The sequence below is a fragment of the Doryrhamphus excisus genome, chromosome 1 (genome assembly GCF_030265055.1).
Source record: "Doryrhamphus excisus isolate RoL2022-K1 chromosome 1, RoL_Dexc_1.0, whole genome shotgun sequence".
NCBI lineage: Eukaryota > Metazoa > Chordata > Actinopteri > Syngnathiformes > Syngnathidae > Doryrhamphus > Doryrhamphus excisus.
The window spans coordinates 19,980,861-20,002,956 of NC_080466.1; the positions used below are offsets into that span (position 1 = coordinate 19,980,861).

Here is a 22,096-nt window from a genome sequence, read left to right on the forward strand (position 1 = left end):
ATTCCAAGTGAATATTAGACGACCCCTCAAATGGGATTTCGGACAGAAGAGAAGAAATTTCTGTGATTGATTTGAACTACAGAATTCTTGATCGGCACTTGAAAGGCACTGGTAGCCTTGTTTGAGGTGGACTTTGGGAGAACCCTAAGAAGGGGGCACCCAGATTTGAACTGGGGACCTCTTGATCTGCAGTCAAATGCTCTTCCACTGAGCTACACCCCCCATGCCTTGTGTAGAAAAAAATGTGCATGAATTGTGTGGGGACTGGAACATTCCGCAAGAGAATATTAGAAATTGGACAGAAGAAATTTCTGCGATTTGAAGTACAAAATTGTTGATTGGCAATTAAAGGACTTCAAAGTCACAGGTAGTCTTGTTTGAGGTGGACTATGGGAGAACACTGAAGGGGGCACCCAGATTTGAACCGGGGACCTCTTGATCTGCAGTCAAATGCTCTTCCACTGAGCTACACCCCCCATGTTTGGTACAGATTAATTGTGCATGAATTGTGGGGGGACTGGAACATTCCTTAAGCAAATATTAGAATTTGGACTACCCCTCAAATGGGATTTCGGACAGAAGAGAAGACATTTCTGCGATTTGAACTATAGAATTGTTGATCGTCAGTTAAAGGCCTGCATTAGATTACAATTGAATGCATCCCATAATCAGTTCACAGTTCCACATGTCCAAAAGGAGTAGGAAGAAGCAAAGCTTATTAAATCCTACCCCTCCATCTGGTACTTTTACAATCAGTAACTGTTACATTTGTTCACTTCCTGCTATCCTAATATAGTTTAAGTTTTTATTTATTAATTTACTTATTTATTGTCACGTACCAAAGCCTTATGCATTATGTTAGCTGTTTGAAGATGAACTATATCAGCAAGTATAAGTATTTGTTATGTCAGAAATAAGGAGTTAGTATGTTCTCTATAGGCATTATGAATTATCCTTACTGACTGATTTGTGTGGATTAATTGTGTGACTTTAATGTTCCTCCAGAATATTTGATTATCACTCAGAAAGGGGAATGGGACAACAGAGAAGGGAGTGCCCAGATTCAAACCAGAGACTTCTCGATCTGCAGGAAAATGCTCTGCCACTGATTTACCCCCCCCCCCCCCCCCCTCCCCACTATAAATATTTAAGACGAGGGTGTCCTTGTTTGAGCTGGACTATCCTGAAACCGAAACAAGTAGGGTCACCCGGATTTGAACTGAGGACCTGAGTTCCACGGCTTTGTATGGTCCTTCCTTGTATGGTCCTTGATGTGTATCAAAGTGAGAGTCTGGCGCTAAACGGAAGCTTCCTCCTTCATCTGGAAACAAGTGTGGTCATCAACTCATTGAGTGAGCGAGTGTGTGTGAAAACACTGCTCCCCCTCCATTATCCTCCTTTTACAGACAGCATTGCATTGTTCCAGAGCCAAAAGCACCACATCGGCCCTCCCAACAACGCCCCAGTACATCCTCTTCTCCCGGCACTGCCACAATGAGGCAGAAATCCTCCCTTTTTTTCCCAGCGTGCTAATAATTGGCCTGAGAGCTTTACTAATTGGTGTCTTTTGAGCAGTGAACAATGCGGATATAAGCAAAGACAGTTCTCAGTTTGTTCTACTTGTTAAATGGATACTTTGTTGATGTACAGTACAAGAGAAATTCACTGGTATTACGTTGAAGGTATTGTTGAAGAATAATTAATGAGTAAACAAATCCAATGTATGCTAGCAGGCCACTTCCTTCCTCATTTATGGTGGCTCGTGTAAGACAGGGGTCTCAAACTCAATTCACTTGGGGGCCACTGGAACTAGGGTCTGGGCAAGGCTGGGCCGCATCAGGTTTAAAAAAAAAAAAAAACGCATTTATTAAAAACAGAAAAATATACAAACTTTTTCAGTGCTTTGGTTCCGATTTTCTACAATAAAAGCTCTGATAAAACATTCCACTGTTTTCAAATATCTTAATTTTTATTTTTCTGCACAAAATAAGATGAAAAATGAATAAACAAATCAAGAATAAAGAAAATCAATCAATCAGTAATAAATAAATATAATAATAATAATAAAACGGCAAATAATAAAAACTTAAAAAAAACACATATAGTTGGTGGGTAGACAAATTATTTTTTTTCAGATTAAAATTAACTAAGCATTATTAGAGCCCTGTAGACATGACAAAACACGACTATAGTCACATTTATACTTTTTTATTTACAACATATTGCGCAACTGCAGGGTCTTGAGACACATGCTAACTCGCACCACTAGAGAGCTAGCGACCTAAACGGTAGCCTTCAAGTTATTTCCTTTAAACTTAAATAGTCAAAAACATACCACTTCCACATGGATAGGGAGGATAACTATTAACAGTTATTTAACCTTTAACATGAACATTAATCAAACGTAATCATTTTTTCTGATGATACCATACAGCAGGGGTGCTCACACTTTTTCAGCATGCGAGCTACTTTTAAAATGACCGAGTCAAAATGATCTACCCACTACAAAAATGCAAAACATCTATTTATTTTCAAATGTATTGAGGATTATTTGTACGTACAATGTTGATGTACCTTACATAACCAAATGAGCCAATATTGCAAAACACACATAATTAACTATTAACATTTTTTGTAATTACCTGAGTTTACTTTGATGACTTGCACTGAATTGAACCAGCCAGGGATGCATAGTCCGGACAGTAGCTGCTGATAGCCAGCCTCAAGCACACTTCCAAATGTTTATCAGTCGTGGATAATATCTGTATCATAATATCCGTATAATATTCCATATCCGTATGGAAGTGATAGGTTTTTTGCCTTTTTACTTGGTCCAGTTTTTGCCTTTTTACTTGGTCCAGCTCCTTCACTCATTTTAGTGACCATAAACTTTAGCGAGGGCTTAAAATCTCGCAATTCGCCGACTAGCTTAGCACTTTGCATCGTTGTTTACGCATGAGCGGTGACCTAAAGGTCAAAATTCAGTTGTCATCTGACTGGTTGTCCTGTATGTCAATCAAGTAACGGGGATGGATGATAGGCTGACATCGTAAGTTCTGCTGCACTTAGAGACGTTGTTTGATTTGATTGGTCGCCCGAAGGGCAACATTCAGTTGTCATCTGAATGGCTGCCCTGTATATCAATCAAGTGATGGCATTGATGCTGGGATGATATTTTTTTAATGTCACGCCGCGATCGACCAGCGATCGACCAGTACCACCTCCGCGATCTACCGGTCGATCGCGATCGACTTAATGAGCACCCCTGCCATACAGCATCCATATCAAACTTGTGCGGGCCTCACTAACATTAAACTTTCATATCAAGGCGGGGGCCTCAAACTAGTGTCCTGCGGGGCCATATTTGGCCTGCGAGACCCCTGGTGTAAGATGTTACGAACAAATGGGCAGGACCATACCACTTTGTAGCAGCAATTACAAAACACAAGTCGTATCATACTTAGTACTCAGCTTGCCATATCGCTACTCGCCACTGTCTCTTTTCTACTGGTACCATTTCCAGTCTGCCGAGGTTCAAAGGGTGCCGAGTCAATACCATATGGGTACTGTAATGTAAAACACTTTTGTTCTGTCATTGGTTGAGCACTTTGTCGTCATTGTAACATGTGAGAACACACTAAGAAATTACAAAAATGAACCCAATACCCTGGATGCTGCAGTCTACTCTTAAATAAAATATGTCTGTTTCACTTTACATGTGAAAAGACACGCTCTGTCCTCTGTCCTTTGTTTATTAGCACAAATTGATTCAAGCAATACAATGTTTATTTTGCAGTTTTTTTGCAGAATTCATCCTATAAATGACAAAATGAGAACAATTTTCTATCATATAAATGTGAATGTGGGCTGCATGGCGGACAAGTGTTTAGCTTGCAGGCCTCACAGCTAGTTCAATTCCACCCTCAGCCATCTCTCTGTGGCGTTTGCATGTTCTCCCTGTGCATGCGTGGGTTTTCTCCGGGTACTCCGGTTTCCTCCCACATTCCAAAAACATGCTAGGTTAATTGGCGACTCCAAATTGTCCATAGTTATGAATGTGAGTGTGAATGGTTGTTTGTCTATATGTGCCCTGTGATTGGCTGGCCACCATTCCAGGGTGTACCCCGCCTCTCGCCCGAAGACAGCTGGGATAGGCTCCAGCACCACCTGTGACCTTTGTGAGGATAAGCGGTAGAAAATGAATGAATGAATGTTTTAACAGTTAGCATTGAGGCCTCACAGCTAGGACACCCGAGTTCAATTCCATTTCTGTGTGGAGTTTGCATGTTCTCCCCGTGCATGCGTGGGTTTTCTCCGGGTACTCCGGTTTCCTCCCACATTCCAAAAACATGCTAGGTTAATTGGCGACTCCAAATTGTCCATAGGTATGAATGTGAGTGTGAATGGTTGTTTGTCTATATGTGCCCTGTGATTGGCTGGCCACCATTCCAGGGTGTACCCCGCCTCTCGCCCGAAGACAGTTGGGATAGGCTCCAGCACCACCTGTGACCCTTGTGAGGATAAGCGGTAGAAAAATGAATGAATATATATTGAGTCATGCCATGAGTTTGTATAAGTGGAACCAGAAGGTCAAACAAATGCTGGTTGCTTTCCCGGATATTTTTTCAAGAAGCAATATTTTAACACTTCAGCAACAATTCTTATTGCCATAGACATTTAAAATGAAGTTAACCGCTATTTCATGAAGCTAAAAAAAGGAAAAGTACTCACTCTTTGAAGTGCATGACAAACACTTGTATTTAATACAATAAATTAATACAATAAAGAGTCTCCAGTACCACCTGTGACCCTTGTGAGGATAAATGGTAGAAAATGAATGAATGTGAGGAACAGTGTTGCCTCTTAACAAGGCCAAATAAAGTCTTGTAACGCTAGTGGCCTCTAGCGTGGGGGGGGGGGGGGGGGGGGGGGACTTATCAGTAAATGACAATGACAAATTCACACTTGGCCACTCACCAAACATTCATGAATCACACCATAGCTTCTGAGTGGTGTCAAATCTTATTTATGTTCTTTTTGTGAGGCAATTCCACCCCCGCACCCTGATCGTAAATGTTTTTTTTTTACCCAGTCTTATTGTCATTGAATTAAATTTTACTGCTTTTACTTTGATACACCCTCGCTTTTTTTTTTCTGTGGCTACGCCTAAAAATATTCCTGTACTGTTAACCTATGGGTGCCAAAACCCCCACCATTACTGTATGCTCATCTGACTCATACCCCACGCCTCAATAAAGTTAGGTTGTTTTTTTCTGATCCTTTTAGTATCTGAGAAAATTTTTTACATTATCTTTAGATATATTTTCATTTATTTCTAACAGTGTTTTTAATAATTATGAGTGTAACATTGTACATATATACAGTGTGTATCATAAGAATTACTTAACAAGACCATCAAGTGCTAATAATGTTAATAATGTTTTTTTGCTTCATTTGCATGTTTCTGGTTTAGGCTGGCGGCACGGCGGTCTAGTGGTTCGCGCGCAGACCTCATAGCTAGGAGACCACGGTTCAATTCCACCTTCGGCCATCTCTGTGTGGAGTTTGCATGTTCTCCCCGTGCATGTGTGGGTTTTCTCCGGGTACTCCGGTTTCCTCCCACATTCCAAAAACATCCTAGGTTAATTGGCGACTCCAAATTGTCCATAGGTATGAATGTGAGTGTGAATGGTTGTTTGTCTATATGTGCACTGTGATTGGCTGGCCACCAGTCCAGGGTGTACCCCGCCTCTCGCCCGAAGACAGCTGGGATAGGCTCCAGCACCTCCGCGACCCTCGTGAGGAAAAGCGGTAGAAAATGAATGAATGAATGGTTTAGGCTGTGCTCCTGTCAACTCTCCCTGTCCTTTCTCTGCTGTGTCAGGCAGTGCCAAGATAGTGATTGTCATCGGAATATACCACATTTTTAATTGGGTATACAAATGATTGTGATTGTTTTATATAATGAATCACAGCCATTAAAAGTCTTAACACTAGAGGCGAGGCTTGAGGCTCAGCAGCTTGAGAAAATAAAGAAAAATATTAATTTAAGTCAGAATCAAAATGAAATGATGTTTACTTTTTATAGCGAGAGAGATGACAGGTGAGCAGAAAACACACACAAAATATCCAGATTGTTTTATATAATGAATCACAGCCATTAAAAGTCAGTCTTTTTTATTATCAGTCTTTTTTAGTGTGCTTCATTTGCATGTTTCTGGTTTAGGCTGTACTCCTGCCAACTCTCCCTGTCCTTTCTCTGCTGTGTCGGGCAGCGCCAAGATAGTTATTGTCAGTTGTCAGTGGAATATACCACATTTTTAATTGGGTACACAAATGATTGTGATTGTTTTATATCAGGGGTGTGGAGCCACATCAATTTTTGTGGCTCCGGCTCCGGCTCCGGCTCCGGCTCCGGGCAAAATGGTGTGGCTCCTTGTGGCTCCGGCTCCGGCTCCGGCTCCGGCTAGGTCTATTTTTCACCAAGTTAAAGAGTAACTTATAGCGCATTTTAACGGTTTTGAGCAAGCAAAAACAGCCTTTTCTTTTCTCATCGAATGTATTTTGTATTAACCAACACATCTTTACAGAAAAATGGAACCATGTTGCCCAAAATCGCTAAAACATGGGAAAGACGTAAAAGTGAGTCATTGGCTTTCACAGCAACTCAGAACTTTTCACATCATGCATCTCTCACTGCAAGCACTCGCGTTTTACTCATTGGAACGTATGAGGAGCATTGCCTCCACGATGTCTTCCTTCATCCGGGATCTAAGGTCCGTTAGCAGAAGTTTCATGGCCGAGAACAGCCGTTCGACTGACACTTGTGTCGTGGGTAGAGCGGCCAGGGCGAGGCTGGTCGTCTGAACGGCCGCTGGGTACTTGCCGATGATGCTCCAGACGTCTTTTCCCTTCAGTCGTCCGAGATTCTTCATCTCATGCACTGCATCCGTCACCGAAGAGGGTGTTTGCATCACTGCATGACGCCCGCGTTCGAGCCGGTCCAACTCCTGTTCAAATGGGTCGTCTTCTTGCTCGGAGCTCGCGCTGCTCAGCTGATGCTCTGCTGCAGTAGAAGCTCCAGAGTTCTCTATGTGATGAACCCTGTGAGCGATCTTGATGAAGGCATCTTCGGCACGTTGCAGTCTCTCGCCTAGTAGGATCCTGTACCGGGCGTCGGCGAAGACGGCAGCCAACACGGCATCCGACTCGAGCAGTGTCTCTTCCCGCCCTCGCATGGAGGAGGCGATAGCGGCGCCGATGCCCCCTTTCTTCTCCAGTCCGTCCCGCAGCTTCAGCCACTCTTTGAGAAACGTCCCTGGTGTGAGCTCACTGCTCTGTAACCGAATGGTCACGATGTATGGGTCCTTGAGGACGTCAGCAAGTTGTTGGATTCGCTGCCATTTTTCGTCCGACAGGTGCAAGTCCGGCGCGACAGCAGCATAATCTTGCACCACCTCCCGGAGTTCCAGCAGGCGGTTCACCATGGCGTAGCTGCTGCCCCACCTTGTTGGCACGTCGATGATCGGGAGCAGATGACCTTTCTTTTTCAGAGATGCCACCATGTTCGGCGCCCTGAGCTTCTTCACGACGCTTCGGGCATGCTCCAACACCGCATGTGCACCTCGTTGCTTCAATCCGTCGCGTACAGCCAGCTGTAGGGTGTGAACACCACATCGCGTCATGTGGACATTGGTGTTTGCGCCAGCTGCTGGGCGCGAGCCTGTGGACGTGTCGAAGTGATCCACAATCAGGTCGCGGAGTGTTTCGTCATCACCAACCTCGTCCTCTTCTTGATCTCCCTGATCATCCGCACTTCCCTCCTCTAGCAATTCACTGCTCCTCTCTTCATCACTCTGGTTCAATAGCTCTACGGTTTTCACCATCGCCCTGGCATTGTCCGTGACCACAGCAAGCACTTGATCTTTGTTGAGCTCGTACCTCTCCAGCGCTTTCTTGAGCAGCTCCAGCGTTTCCTTCGCAGTGTGCTTGCCGGCACAGTCCGTGACAGCTAGTGTCTTGATTGTCGGCTTCCCGTCGTGAAAAAACTGGGCGTTGATAGCCAGGTAACTGGAGCCAAGCCGGGTTGCTCCGTCCATCTTCAAGTACACGGGTTTGTTCCTCATGATGCTGATGAGGCCAGACTCCAGTTGCCGAGCCCGATTGATCACCATCTCGCGAACGGCGTTCCTGTCCAGGCTGACGTGCAGCTGCCTCGCGATGGACCCGGCGATGGCACCGAAGCCGGCCGAGGACGAGAAGAAGGAGAGCGGCAAGGAGTCCTTTACCACCATGCTCACAAGTCCGTCGGTGAACTCGCTCTTGCTGATATTCAGTGTCACTTTCGAAGACGTGATGTACCTGCCGGAACCAGAAATAATTTGTTGTTTTGGGACACACATGTGCACGATTTTTTTAATTACAATAATTTTCGGCGAAGATGAAATTTAGATGTTTCTTGAAATTTAGAAAGGCAAGTCAACAACAACCGAGTGACAACAACCTTGTCAGCGGGCCCATATAACGTCGAGTCTACAGGGGGCATGCCACGACAAGTCGACCGCAAAGTAGGGCGTTTCAACACCCGACCCTCTCAGAATACAACAAAAATTCGTCTGTTGAGTTGTCATGGTCATGGATTTGAAATTTCCCAATCTTAGATCAATAGAGTTCAAGGTTATGGAGCTATATCTAGTTCAAACCACACACATTTTTTAAAACGAAGTTCTTAGAAAATATATAGGTATCAGGAGAGCTAAGGCGTCTATGTAGCTAGCAGAAAAAAAACTCACTCGAAAGTCCATTTCACATTCTTAAAAAAATGGATTTTAGTACTCACCTCCCTGAGAGTCCAAGACGACACTGCGTGCCGCGCTGCACCGACGAGGCGAACTGACATGCGAGACACATCTCCCCCGAAATGGGGAGGGGCTAGCGTGGGAACGACGCGCCGCCGCCACGACGGACGACGCAACCAAGGACGGCGCCACAGGGGGTGCAGGGGGTGCAGCTGCACCCCCAACCGAGAGCTAAATGTACGTTAAAAAAGCTTTTCATTTTTGTTTTGTTCATTAAATGGGCCCTTTCCCAAAAATAGTGGCCTAATTCCGATCAGTTTTAGGTTTTTGTAGCCGGTTACTTTGGGCCTTTTAAGTGTTTTGGGCCCTTTCACAGAGACCTGCACCTCCAACCGAAAATACCTGGCGACGTCCTTGGACGCAACCAATTACAGACGTGCCTGACCAGTGACCACTGACCAGCGACCCCCTTGAATGCTCACTGGTAAGCACATTGTTATGAGAAGCCCTGAGAAAGACTTTATAATGCAACGTGTCGCATTTTTTGCGAACATTGCAGCACCAGCACGCGTTCATGAAGTGGTTATCCGTCCTTGCGTAAGGCGGAATGGAATGATTCGAGTTTCGGAGGTCGGAGCCACAGGAGCCACAAAGTCAGAGTGGCTCCGGCTCCGGCTCCGGCTCCGGGCAAATCGTGTGGCTCCGAGTGGCTCCGGCTCCGGCTCCGGCTCCACACCCCTGTTTTATATAATGAATCACATCACAGCCATTAAAAGTCCTAACACCTCAGGCGAGGCTTTGTACTCAGCAGCTTGAGAAAATAAAGAAGAATATTAATTTAAGTCAGAATCAAAATGAATTGATGTTTACTTTTTATAAAGAGAGAGATGCCAGGTGAGCAGAAAACACACACAAAATATCCAGAAAGTCTTTTTTGTTTTGGAGTAGGAGAGGACCCAGTTGTCTTTTCTGAGGGAGGCTCGCTGTGCCACACTTTCAAAAGCCCTGATTAGGCATTTTGTTGTCGAGAAGAGAAAATACTGGAGTTTAACAACTGATGCGTCACATAAAAACATAAGAATTACTGAACAAAACCATCAAGTGCTAATAATGTTAGTCTTTTAAAAGACACTGAGTCTGGATTTATTAACATACTAGCTAGTATGATCCAAATAAAATGATGAACAATGAACAAAGTGAGTCAAAGATAGATAAACAATGTACAGTATGCTGAGTCTTCTCTCTCTCCTTGTGGTGTCACGCTTGATCCTCCTCCTGACAGCAGGAAGGTGATGGTCCAGAGAAGGACACAAGAACGATTGGGGTGCATCATACAAACAAAGTGTGAAGACGCAGGAAGTGACAGCGCTGGTCAGCGCTGCCATTCAAGGTCTGAATTGCTTGTGACCCACTTCCCCTTCACTACTTTTTCACTCCTCGTCCTTCCCTTTCTATCACAACATCACGTCGGATTAACTCTGTGTGTGTGTGTGTGTGTGTGGATGACAAATGGAAGGAGACAAAGAGAGCCTAAATGTGTACGTGCGTGTTTCAATGCTTGAGGCTGGATTTCCAGATTCCAGCACTGCTTTTCTTAAGCTTTCGCCCTTTAAAGTCTGATTGAACAGTCCATCAACTGTTTTCTTCAATGCAAACTACCGCTTTTTCGCCTGCTTTTGGATATTATAATACATTTTTTTGGACAATTATGATGCTTTGGTGAACAGTAAATTATAAAATGGGTCTCCTGAAGTCTGTTTATGAGCACCAAACATCAGAACAATCTATTATCTCCCTTACTTGTTGCTATACGCCCACTACTTCACAGAGGACAGTTTTGTCAAGAAAAAAGGAGAGGCTTCACTACGCATCTTAAAATAAAGTTCAGCTACTGACATGGGAACTATAAGTTTGAGCATTTTGTTTTTCTTTAGCAAATAGGTTAACCTTGTTATGGTTATTGTGTGTAGCTGCTCTATAGGAGTCCACAACAAAATACAAAGGGCTGAAAAATTAGCATAATAGATCACCTTTAAATATTTGATTGTTTTGCTCATGTTGCACTAGACAGTCACTACCGTACTTTGGTACATGACAAAAATTTTAAATATATATATTTTAAATAATAATAAAAAAAACGTAAACTATATTAGGAAAGCAGGAAGTGAACAAATATAACAGTTACTGATTGTAAAAGTACCAGATGGAGGGGTAGGATTTAATAAGCTTTGCTTCTTCCTACTCCTTTTGGACATGTGGAACTGTGAACTGATTATGTGATGCATTCAATTGTAATCTGATGCATGTTCAAATGAAATAAAACCATTACTATTACAGTGACATGCTTTCCTATAGACAGTAAGTTCCATTTCTGGTTCTATGGTTATTATCACACTTGATATCCTTGCTATCATTATGCACTTTGTGGCACCAATGAAACGAACTCTGATGGTAATTTTGACATTTCCATTATCGCATATTATATCACTAACTTTCTTTTTTTGTTGTTGTTTAAATGATATAATGTTGCATGTGTTGTGTTTAGTGCCATGCAGGCAGCCCACTTTAATCAGAGGGCGCGCTCCCGTCTATTTATGGCCACCAGGGCGCGCGCAGACAGTCACATCCTGGGACAGAGGCATCTAGATTCATTAAGCCTGAAAGACTGGAGAGCAGGAATGTATCACTGAGAGCTGCCATTCGGCTTCTTTTTGTTTTATGTAGCTCCAGCTACACCGGTAAACTTCATATGAAGGAATATTATGGATTTAATTGGAAAGTCGCGATGGATGCTGCAGGATTTATCAGTGTCATAAACCTCCATCAAACTGGACAATTTCTTTAAATTAACTTCACCACATTTGGATTTTTATATTTCATTGTGGGAATATTGATTCTGCCGATTTCTACCTGGGTGGTTCTCCTTGGAGAGGTGACCTGTTGTCCCGAGGGAGGTATGGTTCCACCCCGGCTCCGTCAGTGCACCCTCGCCCCGTCCTGGAGCTTCCTCAGCGGACCTCAGAGGAGATGAGACCCGCGCTCTACCAGCTTCTCGTCGGCTGGCTCTGCCTCGTACGCGCCGCTGCTGAGGTAAACACAGCAAGCCGGTTATTAAAACATTTACAAATTATTTTTATTAGATATTTTTAATTTATTTTATTTTATAAACTAGAAAAGTTTTGTACACACATGGAAATATTTTTTTCGTTGATTTGTGAACGATGAATGTGCTGATGAGAAACGTATGCGCGATAAGCTATAACTCCTCTATAGATAAACGACCGGGTTCTAACCACAGAACTACATTACGTAGAAAACTCATGAGCTGTACGTTTTTGTCGCTGCGAGTCCACCATCTTGTGTAGCACAACCCTGTTCGTTGGCGACTTTCTACGTTTTTACTGATGGTTTCTGAAATTCTGGACTCGATAAGGCATTAATATACCCTACTGTGTGGCTGTAAACTACCTATATATGCCAATACACTGCTGCCAAGTTGTGCTACACAATATGGCGGCGTGTGCACTGAAGCACTGCGCGGCGGCGACACCGCGCTCCGTGTGTCCGAGTGTGAGCTTTCTACGTCTTTCTATTTCTGTGCTTCTAACTCGCTACTTTCTCCGTCAGGAGTCTCCTCTCCCCCGGGAGCTTTTGGAGCGACTCTCCCGCAGTGAGATCCGCAGCATCAGCGACCTCCAGCGGCTACTCGAGATAGACACCGTAGGTAAAAAAAAATCATTCGTCAATGCTGGATAATGGAAAAATATTGAAAAAATATCCAACATATATGTCAGTTGTAGTTCAGTATTTCCATTCGTAGCTACTGATGCCCCCCAAATACTTATTATATATTTTTACTTCCCCCTAGAGCGAGCAGTGATTTCACTTTGTCCTGTTATTGTCATACTACTATTATCAGTCTTTTTTAGTGTGCTTCATTTGCATGTTTCTGGTTTAGGCTGTACTCCTGTCAGCTCTCCCTGTCCTTTCTCTGCTGTGTCGGGCAGCGCCAAGATAGTTATTGTCAGTTGTCAGTGGAATATACCACATTTTTAATATATATACAAATGATTGTGATTGTTTTATATAATGAATCACATCACAGCCATTAAAAGTCTTAACACCTCAGGCGAGGCTTTGTACTCAGCAGCTTGAGAAAATAAAGAAAAATATTAATTTAAGTCAGAATCAAAATGAATTGATGTTTACTTTTTATAGCAAGAGAGATGACAGGTAAGCAGAAAACACACACAAAATATCCAGAAAGTATTTTTTTGTTGTGGAGGACCCAGTTGTCTTTTCTGAGGGAGGCTCGCTGTGCCACACTTTCAAAAGCCCTGATTAGGCATTTTGTTGTCGAGAAGAGAAAATACTGGAGTTTATCCAACTGATGTTTCACATAAAATGTCTAAAAATGGGAGCCAGTGGTTACATCAAAGCCATGTTATGAAACTTTTACATGTTCGAGTTGCAAGTTGAAAGTCTGAAATCCGCCCCTCCCAGTCAGTGGTGTCATGAGAGTCAGACAAATTGAAGTATTAATCTGGTTCTGGTTGGGTTCGCAGAGGAAGGACAGCGGATGCTGTCCTCTCATCTCATTAGCACAAATGTTGCTAAGAGACCCAGTGGCCTCGTCTTGCTCTTTACACTCTCGGTGAACTCTTCAGACTTGTGAGCCGCTGCCAAACCAGACAAGAGATTTTGGGAAACAAAATTGTTTCTTAGAAAGGGACACAAGTTACGATGGAGGATCTATGTCGTGTCTAACAGAATTGCACATTAAAAAAAGTGAATGCCAAAGCAACAGGTGGTGTAATAAGCCTTAACCCTGTCGCCACTTCTAACCAATCAGAAGCTTGAAGAAAGTTATTTCAGGAAAAGGCACATTAACAATAGCAGCTACATTACATAGAGCAATCATGTATGTGAGTTGAGCCTGTGTTTTGACAGAAAACCATCATTCATTTTCTACCGCTTATCCTCACAACGGTCACGGGGTGCTGGAGTCTATCCCAGCTGTCTTCGGGCAAGAGGCGGGCTACTAATCACAGGGCACATATAGACAAACAACCATTCATACTCACATTCATACCTATGGACAATTTGGAGTCATCAATTAACCTAGCATGTTTTTGGAATGTGGGAGGAAACCGAAGTACCCGGAGAAAACCCATGCAAACTCCACACAGAGATGGCTGAGGGTGGGATTTAACTCGGGTCTCCTAGCTGTGAGGCCTGTGTAATCACCACTCGATCACCGTGCAGCCCAACAGAACGCCAATGAGAAAATATTCATAATAAATGTATATGTGAAGCAATAACAATTTTCCAAAAAGTAGGCTTAAAGTGAGTGCATGGAAAAACAAGGCCAGACTTCACAGGAAAACCACATGGTTTTAAAAATGCATGTCTTCCTTTGGACCCCCTTCCTAATCAATGAATTAATAACTCAGGGGTCAGACTAGATGTTGGAACATAATTCGTCATCTTACGCAGTTTGGATGCTTCTGACTGTGTGGGAACATTTTGGGGAAGAGTCGTTTCTGTTCCCAGTGCACAAAAGTCTTTAAGGGAATGTTTGTGCTGAACGACTCTCAAATCCTGTAGAGTGGAAGGTGTTTTAGCTGCACTGGAATTAGCTTAGTTCATTTTAACATGACTTAAGATGAAGTAATTATGGTGCATTATGAGAAATAAGAACAAGACGATTCATTGTATAACAGTTAGGATTTCACAGCTGTTCACCTTCACTGAGTGAACGGCAAGTTCTCGCCAAAATAAGTGCAACCTGTGATGATAACGGCCGTACTAAAGAATCTCTATTGCCACAACATAAACGACTCCGTCGATTCATTTTTCACATGCGGTGCCACCATTAATCTTGGCATCATTGACATGCAAATGCAGAGTGTGACGGCTCCCCGGGTTTGGCGGGGGTCAAGTGGCTCACTTCATTATGCTGTTGTCACGCCGGCCCATTATTTGCTCTGAGAGCAGGACCGGCTGGCTGGAAGGCTGCTTACGTTGCTATGTATAATTCATGCCCAAATTCCTGACTGGCAGGGGTTAGACAGACACAAGTGTGTGTGTGTGTGTGTGTGTGTGTGTGTGTGTGTGTGTGTGTGTGAGTGTAGGAGGAGGAAGGGAGATTTTATGCCGGCATAAGTGATGTAAAGTATGAGAAACAGGTGGCATATAAACATTCATTGCTTCTCTGCTTTGGACATGGTGAGGCTGTGGAAATCATTTCAGTGGAGCGTGTGTAGGTGTTAAACCAGCCAGGCTATGGACGTCTGCTCGAAGCAGCCACGCCTTTAGCCTTCAAACAAAGCGTGTGTGTGTGTGTTTATGTTGTTGACACAAGGCAATGGAAAGTGTGAGATTGTGTGACATCTCGATGTGCATGTGTTGATTTGTCTCTGTTCAGAAAACGAGGCGATCGAGGAGGCCAAGCATGATTACAACAAGCAAGTCTTTTCTCACGGCTTCCCCGACTTGAAGCGAGTGCACACACATGGACGCTACAAGCGGAGCACAGGTGAGACACTCACAAACACACACACACATTAATTATAAATATCAGAAACATTGCAGAAAATACACATGATGGTACAGGCAAAGGAATACTGCTGAGTCCCACGTGCAATTTTACTGGTGAAGCATGTGTATGCACATAGACATACTAGCAAAGCACAAGTGTAGTGCTCTGAGAAACACACACGAACACGCACTGGTAATATACAAATTCATGTACAGGTGTAGCACTGGTAAGATACACTGTGATATGAGATCAATGGGACAAAATCTACAAGCAGAGGCCTGGTGAAACATGTACAATGCAGACGAAGCACTGGTAGCTCTGGTGGGACACAGTGTATCGGTGTAGTGCTGGTGAGACAGGTATGGAGTATTACTGTTGCGATGCAGGTGTAGTGCTGGTGAGACAGGTATGGAGTATTACTGTTGCGATGCATGTGTAGTGCTGGTGAGACAGGTATGGAGTATTACTGTTGCGATGCAGGTGTAGTGCTGTTGCGATGAAGGTGTAGTGCTGGTGAGACAGGTATGGAGTAGTCCTGTTGCGATGCAGGTGTAGTGCTGGTGAGACAGGTATGGAGTAGTACTGTTGCGATGCAAGTGTAGTGCTGGTGAGACAGGTATGGAGTTGTTCTGTTGCGATGCAGGTGTAGTGCTTGTGAGACAGGTATGGAGTATTACTGTTGCGATGCATGTGTAGTGCTGGTGAGACAGGTATGGAGTATTACTGTTGCGATGCAGGTGTAGTGCTGTTGCGATGAAGGTGTAGTGCTGGTGAGACAGGTATGGAGTAGTCCTGTTGCGATGCAGGTGTAGTGCTGGTGAGACAGGTATGGAGTAGTACTGTTGCGATGCAAGTGTAGTGCTAGTGAGACAGGTATGGAGTTGTTCTGTTGCGATGCAGGTGTAGTGCTTGTGAGACAGGTATGGAGTAGTCCTGTTGCGATGCAGGTGTATTGCTTGTGATACAGGTATGGAGTAGTACTGTTGCGATGCAGGTGTATTGCTGGTCAGACAGGTATGGAGTAGTACTGTTGCGATGCAGGTGTAGTGCTTGTGAGACAGGTATGGAGTAGTACTGTTGCGATGCAGGTGTCGTGCTTGTGAGACAGGTATGGAGTAGTACTGTTGCGATGCAGGTATATTGCTGGTGAGACAGGTATGGAGTAGTCCTGTTGCGATGCAGGTGTAGTGCTGGTGAGACAGGTATGGAGTAGTTCTGTTGCGATGCAGGTGTAGTGCTTGTGAGACAGGTATGGAGTAGTACTGTTGCGATGCAGGTGTAGTGCTGGTGAGACAGGTATGGAGTAGTACTGTTGCGATGCAGGTGTATTGCTGGTGAGACAGGTATGGAGTAGTACTGTTGCGATGCAGGTATATTGCTGGTGAGACAGGTATGGAGTAGTCCTGTTGCGATGCAGGTGTAGTGCTGGTGAGACAGGTATGGAGTAGTACTGTTGCGATGCAAGTGTAGTGCTGGTGAGACAGGTATGGAGTTGTTCTGTTGCGATGCAGGTGTAGTGCTTGTGAGACAGGTATGGAGTAGTACTGTTGCGATGCAGGTGTAGTGCTGGTGAGACAGGTATGGAGTAGTACTGTTGCGATGCAGGTGTATTGCTGGTGAGACAGGTATGGAGTAGTACTGTTGCGATGCAGGTGTAGTGCTGGTGAGACAGGTATGGAGTAGTACTGTTGCGATGCAGGTGTATTGCTGGTGAGACAGGTATGGAGTAGTACTGTTGCGATGCAGGTGTATTGCTGGTCAGACAGGTATGGAGTAGTCCTGTTGCGATGCAGGTGTATTGCTTGTGATACAGGTATGGAGTAGTACTGTTGCGATGCAGGTGTATTGCTTGTGATACAGGTATGGAGTAGTACTGTTGCGATGCAAGTGTAGTGCTGGTGAGACAGGTATGGAGTTGTTCTGTTGCGATGCAGGTGTAGTGCTTGTGAGACAGGTATGGAGTAGTACTGTTGCGATGCAGGTGTAGTGCTGGTGAGACAGGTATGGAGTAGTACTGTTGCGATGCAGGTGTAGTGCTGGTGAGACAGGTATGGAGTAGTACTGTTGCGATGCAGGTGTATTGCTGGTGAGACAGGTATGGAGTAGTACTTTTGCGATGCAGGTGTATTGCTGGTCAGACAGGTATGGAGTAGTCCTGTTGCGATGCAAGTGTAGTGCTGGTGAGACAGGTATGGAGTAGTACTGTTGAGATGCAGGTGTATTACTGGTGAGACAGGTATGGAGTAGTACTGTTGCGATGCAGGTATATTGCTGGTGAGACAGGTATGGAGTAGTCCTGTTGCGATGCAGGTGTAGTGCTGGTGAGACAGGTATGGAGTTGTTCTGTTGCGATGCAGGTGTAGTGCTTGTGAGACAGGTATGGAGTAGTACTGTTGCGATGCAGGTGTAGTGCTGGTGAGACAGGTATGGAGAAGTACTGTTGCGATGCAGGTGTAGTGCTGGTGAGGCATGTATGGAGTAGTACTGTTGCGATGCAGGTGTAGCGGTGGTGAGACAGGTATGGAGTAGTACTGTTGCGATGCAGGTGTAGCGCTTGTGAGACAGGTATGGAGTAGTACTGTTGCGATGCAGGTGTAGTGCTGGTGAGACAGGTATGGAGTAGTACTGTTGCGATGCAGGTGTAGTGCTGTTGAGATGCATACAATACAGACTCTATTGTCTAGACACATACATGATACTGATATAGAACTGGCTGGATACATGACCCGTGTAGCCCTAGTGAGGGAAATGTTAGACGTAGCATGAAGGAGGAACACATGATAAAGGTGCAGAGATGATGATGAAACACCCACAGACACGGGCGCACCATGGATACAAGATGATGGAGCTAGCATACCGCACCAACCAGCCGGGCTAAAAAGTGTCTCTTCTGCACTACAGTGGTGGAGGAGGCGTTGCCTGCAGGTTGCAAGGTGCGTACCACCATCTACGAGATCCCTCGCAGTCAGGTGGACCCCACCGCCGCCAACTTCATCATCTGGCCGGCGTGCGTGGAGGTGAAGCGTTGCACGGGTTGCTGCAACACTAGCAACATGAGGTGTCATGCAACCCGCAAGCACCACCGCACCGTCAGGGTAAATACGCAAAACGAGGCTAAAGTTAGCCCGCGTGTCATTGGCTGTTTTGTCACCCGAAGGTGGCAAAGGTGGAGTATGTGCGGCGGCGGCCTAAACTGAAGAAGGTGCAGATCAGACTGGAGGACCACCTGGAGTGCGCCTGTACCAACAAACGCCAGAGCAGCCCAAACTCTGACATAGATAACGGTGAGAGGATTCAAACATACAAAGCGAGGATCCTTTATTAACTGCACAGGCAATGTTGTAACATTTTAACATCCTCAAGGCCTTATTTCCTGTCTTTAACCTCAATTTAACTTCTGACCCAACAGGCATCAGGTGAACACTGATGGAATGGATCAGAACAAGGCAAGCGCATACGCACTTTTGGCTTTTCTAGCATCCTGCCTGTGGATCCCCCTTCATTTTTTAACACAAAGACAGACCAACATGCTGCGAGCATGCTAACTGTTAGCCACTCCTCAATGGAGAAACCGTAAGATGGCATGTTGGGGCTCCTCCCCGGTACTATAAACCTCTCAGCATCTTGGATTATAATCCATGGATCAGTCCTCTCTAAAGACTTGGATTAGGATTTTTTTTTAAAAATACATTTACAACATTTATCTTGCACAGCATACTCTTCTTTGTACAGTATAAATTGTCATTATCTCCAATGGGTGTTACAACATCCTTCTGACTTGTAACCATTACTAATAAACTATTTATACTGTACATGCTAGCACATAACTTTTGTAACACAAAAGGCACCATGTGTGTGTTATGTCTTTGTGTGGGAAGGAGATTATGTGCAAAATCATAACTCTTAGGATAAAGCCTCTTGTGAGAACAGCACGCATCTAAAAGACCGCAGAAGAACATCACGCCTCCCGCCAATTATTAATGATAACGGAAATAAATGGAATGGAAAGACTTCAAGTAATCCACAAAGTCAAAGCCCGCAGCATGTTTAGAGATATCGGCCGCCAAGCACAATCAAAATAACATAAAGCCTCAAAATAATCCACCAAGTTCACTCATGTGTGGGAATATCTGCGTTATAGATGTGTCATTAATGTACTTGCTTCTGCAAGTGGTTATTGTTGATAAACACTATGTTACACAATAGAAAGAAATACAAAGATTGAAAATAATCCACAAAGTCAAAGCTCATGCACCAAGTATCAGTGACATAATGAATGTGGTTGCTCTCCCTGACAGTTATTAACCATAACCACCGCCTTGCATCATATAAATAAACAGAAAGACTAAAAATAATCCTCTAAGTCAAAAACCCGTATGTTTTCTCCCACTCGGGGCATTACTACTTTCAAACAATTAATGCAATCATTCTTCCCGCCAGTTATTAGCGATAACCGCCACCTTGCACCACATCCCAGCCGCTGGTGTTTCCGAGTACGTCTTTATATCGCTGACAAGAGGACTCCTTGTACATGAGAAGATATCATGTGCATGTTGCAAAGAGATGAGACAGATGGGGATAAGAGTGTGTAAGTGAAAGGTGAGAGGGAGGAAATGAAAGCAGAACAACGTGTGTGTCTGTGTGTAGAAAAACCTCCATCTCTGTAAAGCTCAGATAAGCAGATTAGCAACATGCTCACGGCTAAAATGCAACCCGAAACAAGCTGATTTGACCACACATCCCATCAGCACTTCACCTCATCCTCAATTGTGTGGTGATTAAGAGGGTGGAAGTATCACTGCTAACCTTTCATCGTCTTATTTAACAAGAACAAACGTACCATTATGTCTCTCAAGAAGGGGCGGTTACAGTTCAGTCTTTTTAAAGGGAATGTCGGCGCAAGAGCACGAATAAACAACAACGATTCATGGTTATCCAATAGGAGACTGAGGCGCACCGCAGTAAAATGGAGACTGCGGAGTACAATATTGCAGCATCCAGGGGCTAAGACACAACACCAGGGGTTAGCATGCGTCTTTACTATAAAGACAACAAGTAATGGTGGCATCGATTTTCGGCAAAGGAAAAGCTCGTATAATAATTTATTCATTCATTCATTTTTTACCAAGGGTCGCGAAGGGTTCTAGCGTATCCCAGCTGTCTTCGGACAAGAGGCAGGGTACACCCTGGACTGGTCGGCAGCCAATCACAGGGCACATATAGACAAACAACCATTCACACTCACATTCATACCTATGGACAATTTGGAGTCGCCAATTAACCTAGCATGTTTTTGGAATGTGGGAAGAAACCGGAGTACCCGGAGAAAACCCACGCAGGCAGGAGAACATGCAAACTTCACCAAGAGATGTCAGAGGGTGGAATTGAACTCGGGTCTTCTAGCTGTGAGGCCTGCGCACTGTGGAAATCCTCCCTTTGAGGACTCTAAGTGGGTTTCGAATAGAGCCTATGGAGCCTATCCCAGCTGTCTTCGGGCGAGAGGCGGGGTACACCCTGGACTGGTGGCCAGCCAATCACAGGGCACATATAGACAAACAACCATTCACGCTCACATTCATACCTATGGACAATTTGGAGTCCCCAATTAACCTAGCATGGGGAGAACATGCAAACCCCACACAGAGATGGCCCAGGGTGGAATCGAACTCAGGTCTGCTAGCTGTGTGGCCTGCACGCTAACCACTTGGTCGTCGTGCAGCCCTACAATAATTGATTGTGGTTAAAATTGAATATTTTTGTAATTAAAACACTTCTAATCACGGCTTCTTACCATTAGAGCTCTGTGGACATTAAATAACACCCCTATAGTCACCTGTACACTCCTATTACCAAGTAATAAAAGACATAGTATAGACAGACAGTTCCTTGTTATTTTACAGCACTTCCTGGGGTGCGGTGTAACATTACCGACACTTGTTGACCCGTGTGGAATCCTATATATCATCATAACATATGTTTTCTATTTTAATTTAACTCATTTAGCCACTTTTATGCCTAAAAATAGGCTGTATTCAATCACAAACCAAGCCCAAAACATATATACCCATTTTAATATAGCATTTGTCCAAGTATACCCCTTATTTTCCCATTTAGACACAACACAGACAAAAGGTTGCTCTGTGATGTCAGTCCACAAAAAAAGGACCCAGCCCCCTGCCCCCCCAAGCATCAGCCGTCTCCATCCCCTGCAGTTTGCCCTTTTGTTTTTCCATCAAAAGCATGCAGGCACACAAAAAGCTGCAGTGTGAAAAAAAAAAAAAACAGTCCACTCAATCTTGAGAGCCATGATGAGTTAAACACTTTTTAATGGACTCTAAAGGCTTGTTAAAAATATATGTTCATTCATGTGCTGATCGAGGGCCATCACAGTAAACCACACGAACGTCACATGACTCCCTCGTACAACAATCGTCGTGAGCCGTAAGCTATTTTACAGCGGGGCGAGATTAAAAAAGCCTTGCAGCTGTGAGTAAAGTCTGCCGATGGTTTTGATGTCATTCTAGCATGTTCCTCCCCGGCTTTAATCCCTCGTGCTGGCATTTACCACAAAGCCATTAAAAGCCATTGACGGTAAAGAGTAGGAGTCCATACACTCCTAAAACCCTTTTTTTTCTTTATATGTGCATGATTAACAAGATTAACATTCATTTTATTGAATTTTAATGATTAATTTTTTACTTTTTTCTGGAAAAGGTGCTTAAATTACACGCTTCCCTAATGTAAACACATCAGGGAG

General features: G+C 44.2%; 1 protein-coding gene and 2 non-coding genes across 3 annotated transcripts; 1 reads left to right on the forward strand and 2 right to left on the reverse strand.

Moving 5' to 3' along the window:
- Positions 1 to 150: 150 nt before the first annotated feature.
- trnac-gca (transfer RNA cysteine (anticodon GCA)) lies at positions 151 to 222 on the reverse strand. The gene has a single exon. It is a non-coding gene; the product is annotated as a tRNA-Cys (tRNA).
- Positions 223 to 404: 182 nt separating this feature from the next.
- trnac-gca (transfer RNA cysteine (anticodon GCA)) lies at positions 405 to 476 on the reverse strand. Its single transcript has one exon. It is a non-coding gene; the product is annotated as a tRNA-Cys (tRNA).
- A 10,970-nt stretch (positions 477 to 11,446) lies between these two features.
- On the forward strand, positions 11,447 to 21,408 carry LOC131099071 (platelet-derived growth factor subunit A-like). Its single transcript, XM_058046012.1, has 6 exons — positions 11,447 to 11,888; positions 12,426 to 12,522; positions 15,226 to 15,336; positions 18,241 to 18,434; positions 18,497 to 18,623; positions 18,749 to 21,408. The coding sequence occupies exons 1-6, from the start codon at positions 11,826 to 11,828 to the stop codon at positions 18,757 to 18,759; spliced, it is 603 nt and encodes a 200-aa protein (XP_057901995.1). The 5' UTR covers positions 11,447 to 11,825; the 3' UTR covers positions 18,760 to 21,408.
- Positions 21,409 to 22,096: the final 688 nt, after the last annotated feature.

What these genes read in the sequence shown, in the direction of transcription:
- LOC131099071 (XM_058046012.1), top strand. Translation starts at nt 11,826, where the DNA reads ATGAGACCCGCGCTCTACCAGCTTCTCGTCGGCTGGCTCTGCCTCGTA. An exon ending in ACGCTACAAGCGGAGCACAG is followed by an intron (nt 15,337 to 18,240) that starts GTGAGACACTCA and finishes TCTGCACTACAG; the next exon opens with TGGTGGAGGAGGCGTTGCCT. An exon ending in AGCACCACCGCACCGTCAGG is followed by an intron (nt 18,435 to 18,496) that starts GTAAATACGCAA and finishes TGTCACCCGAAG; the next exon opens with GTGGCAAAGGTGGAGTATGT.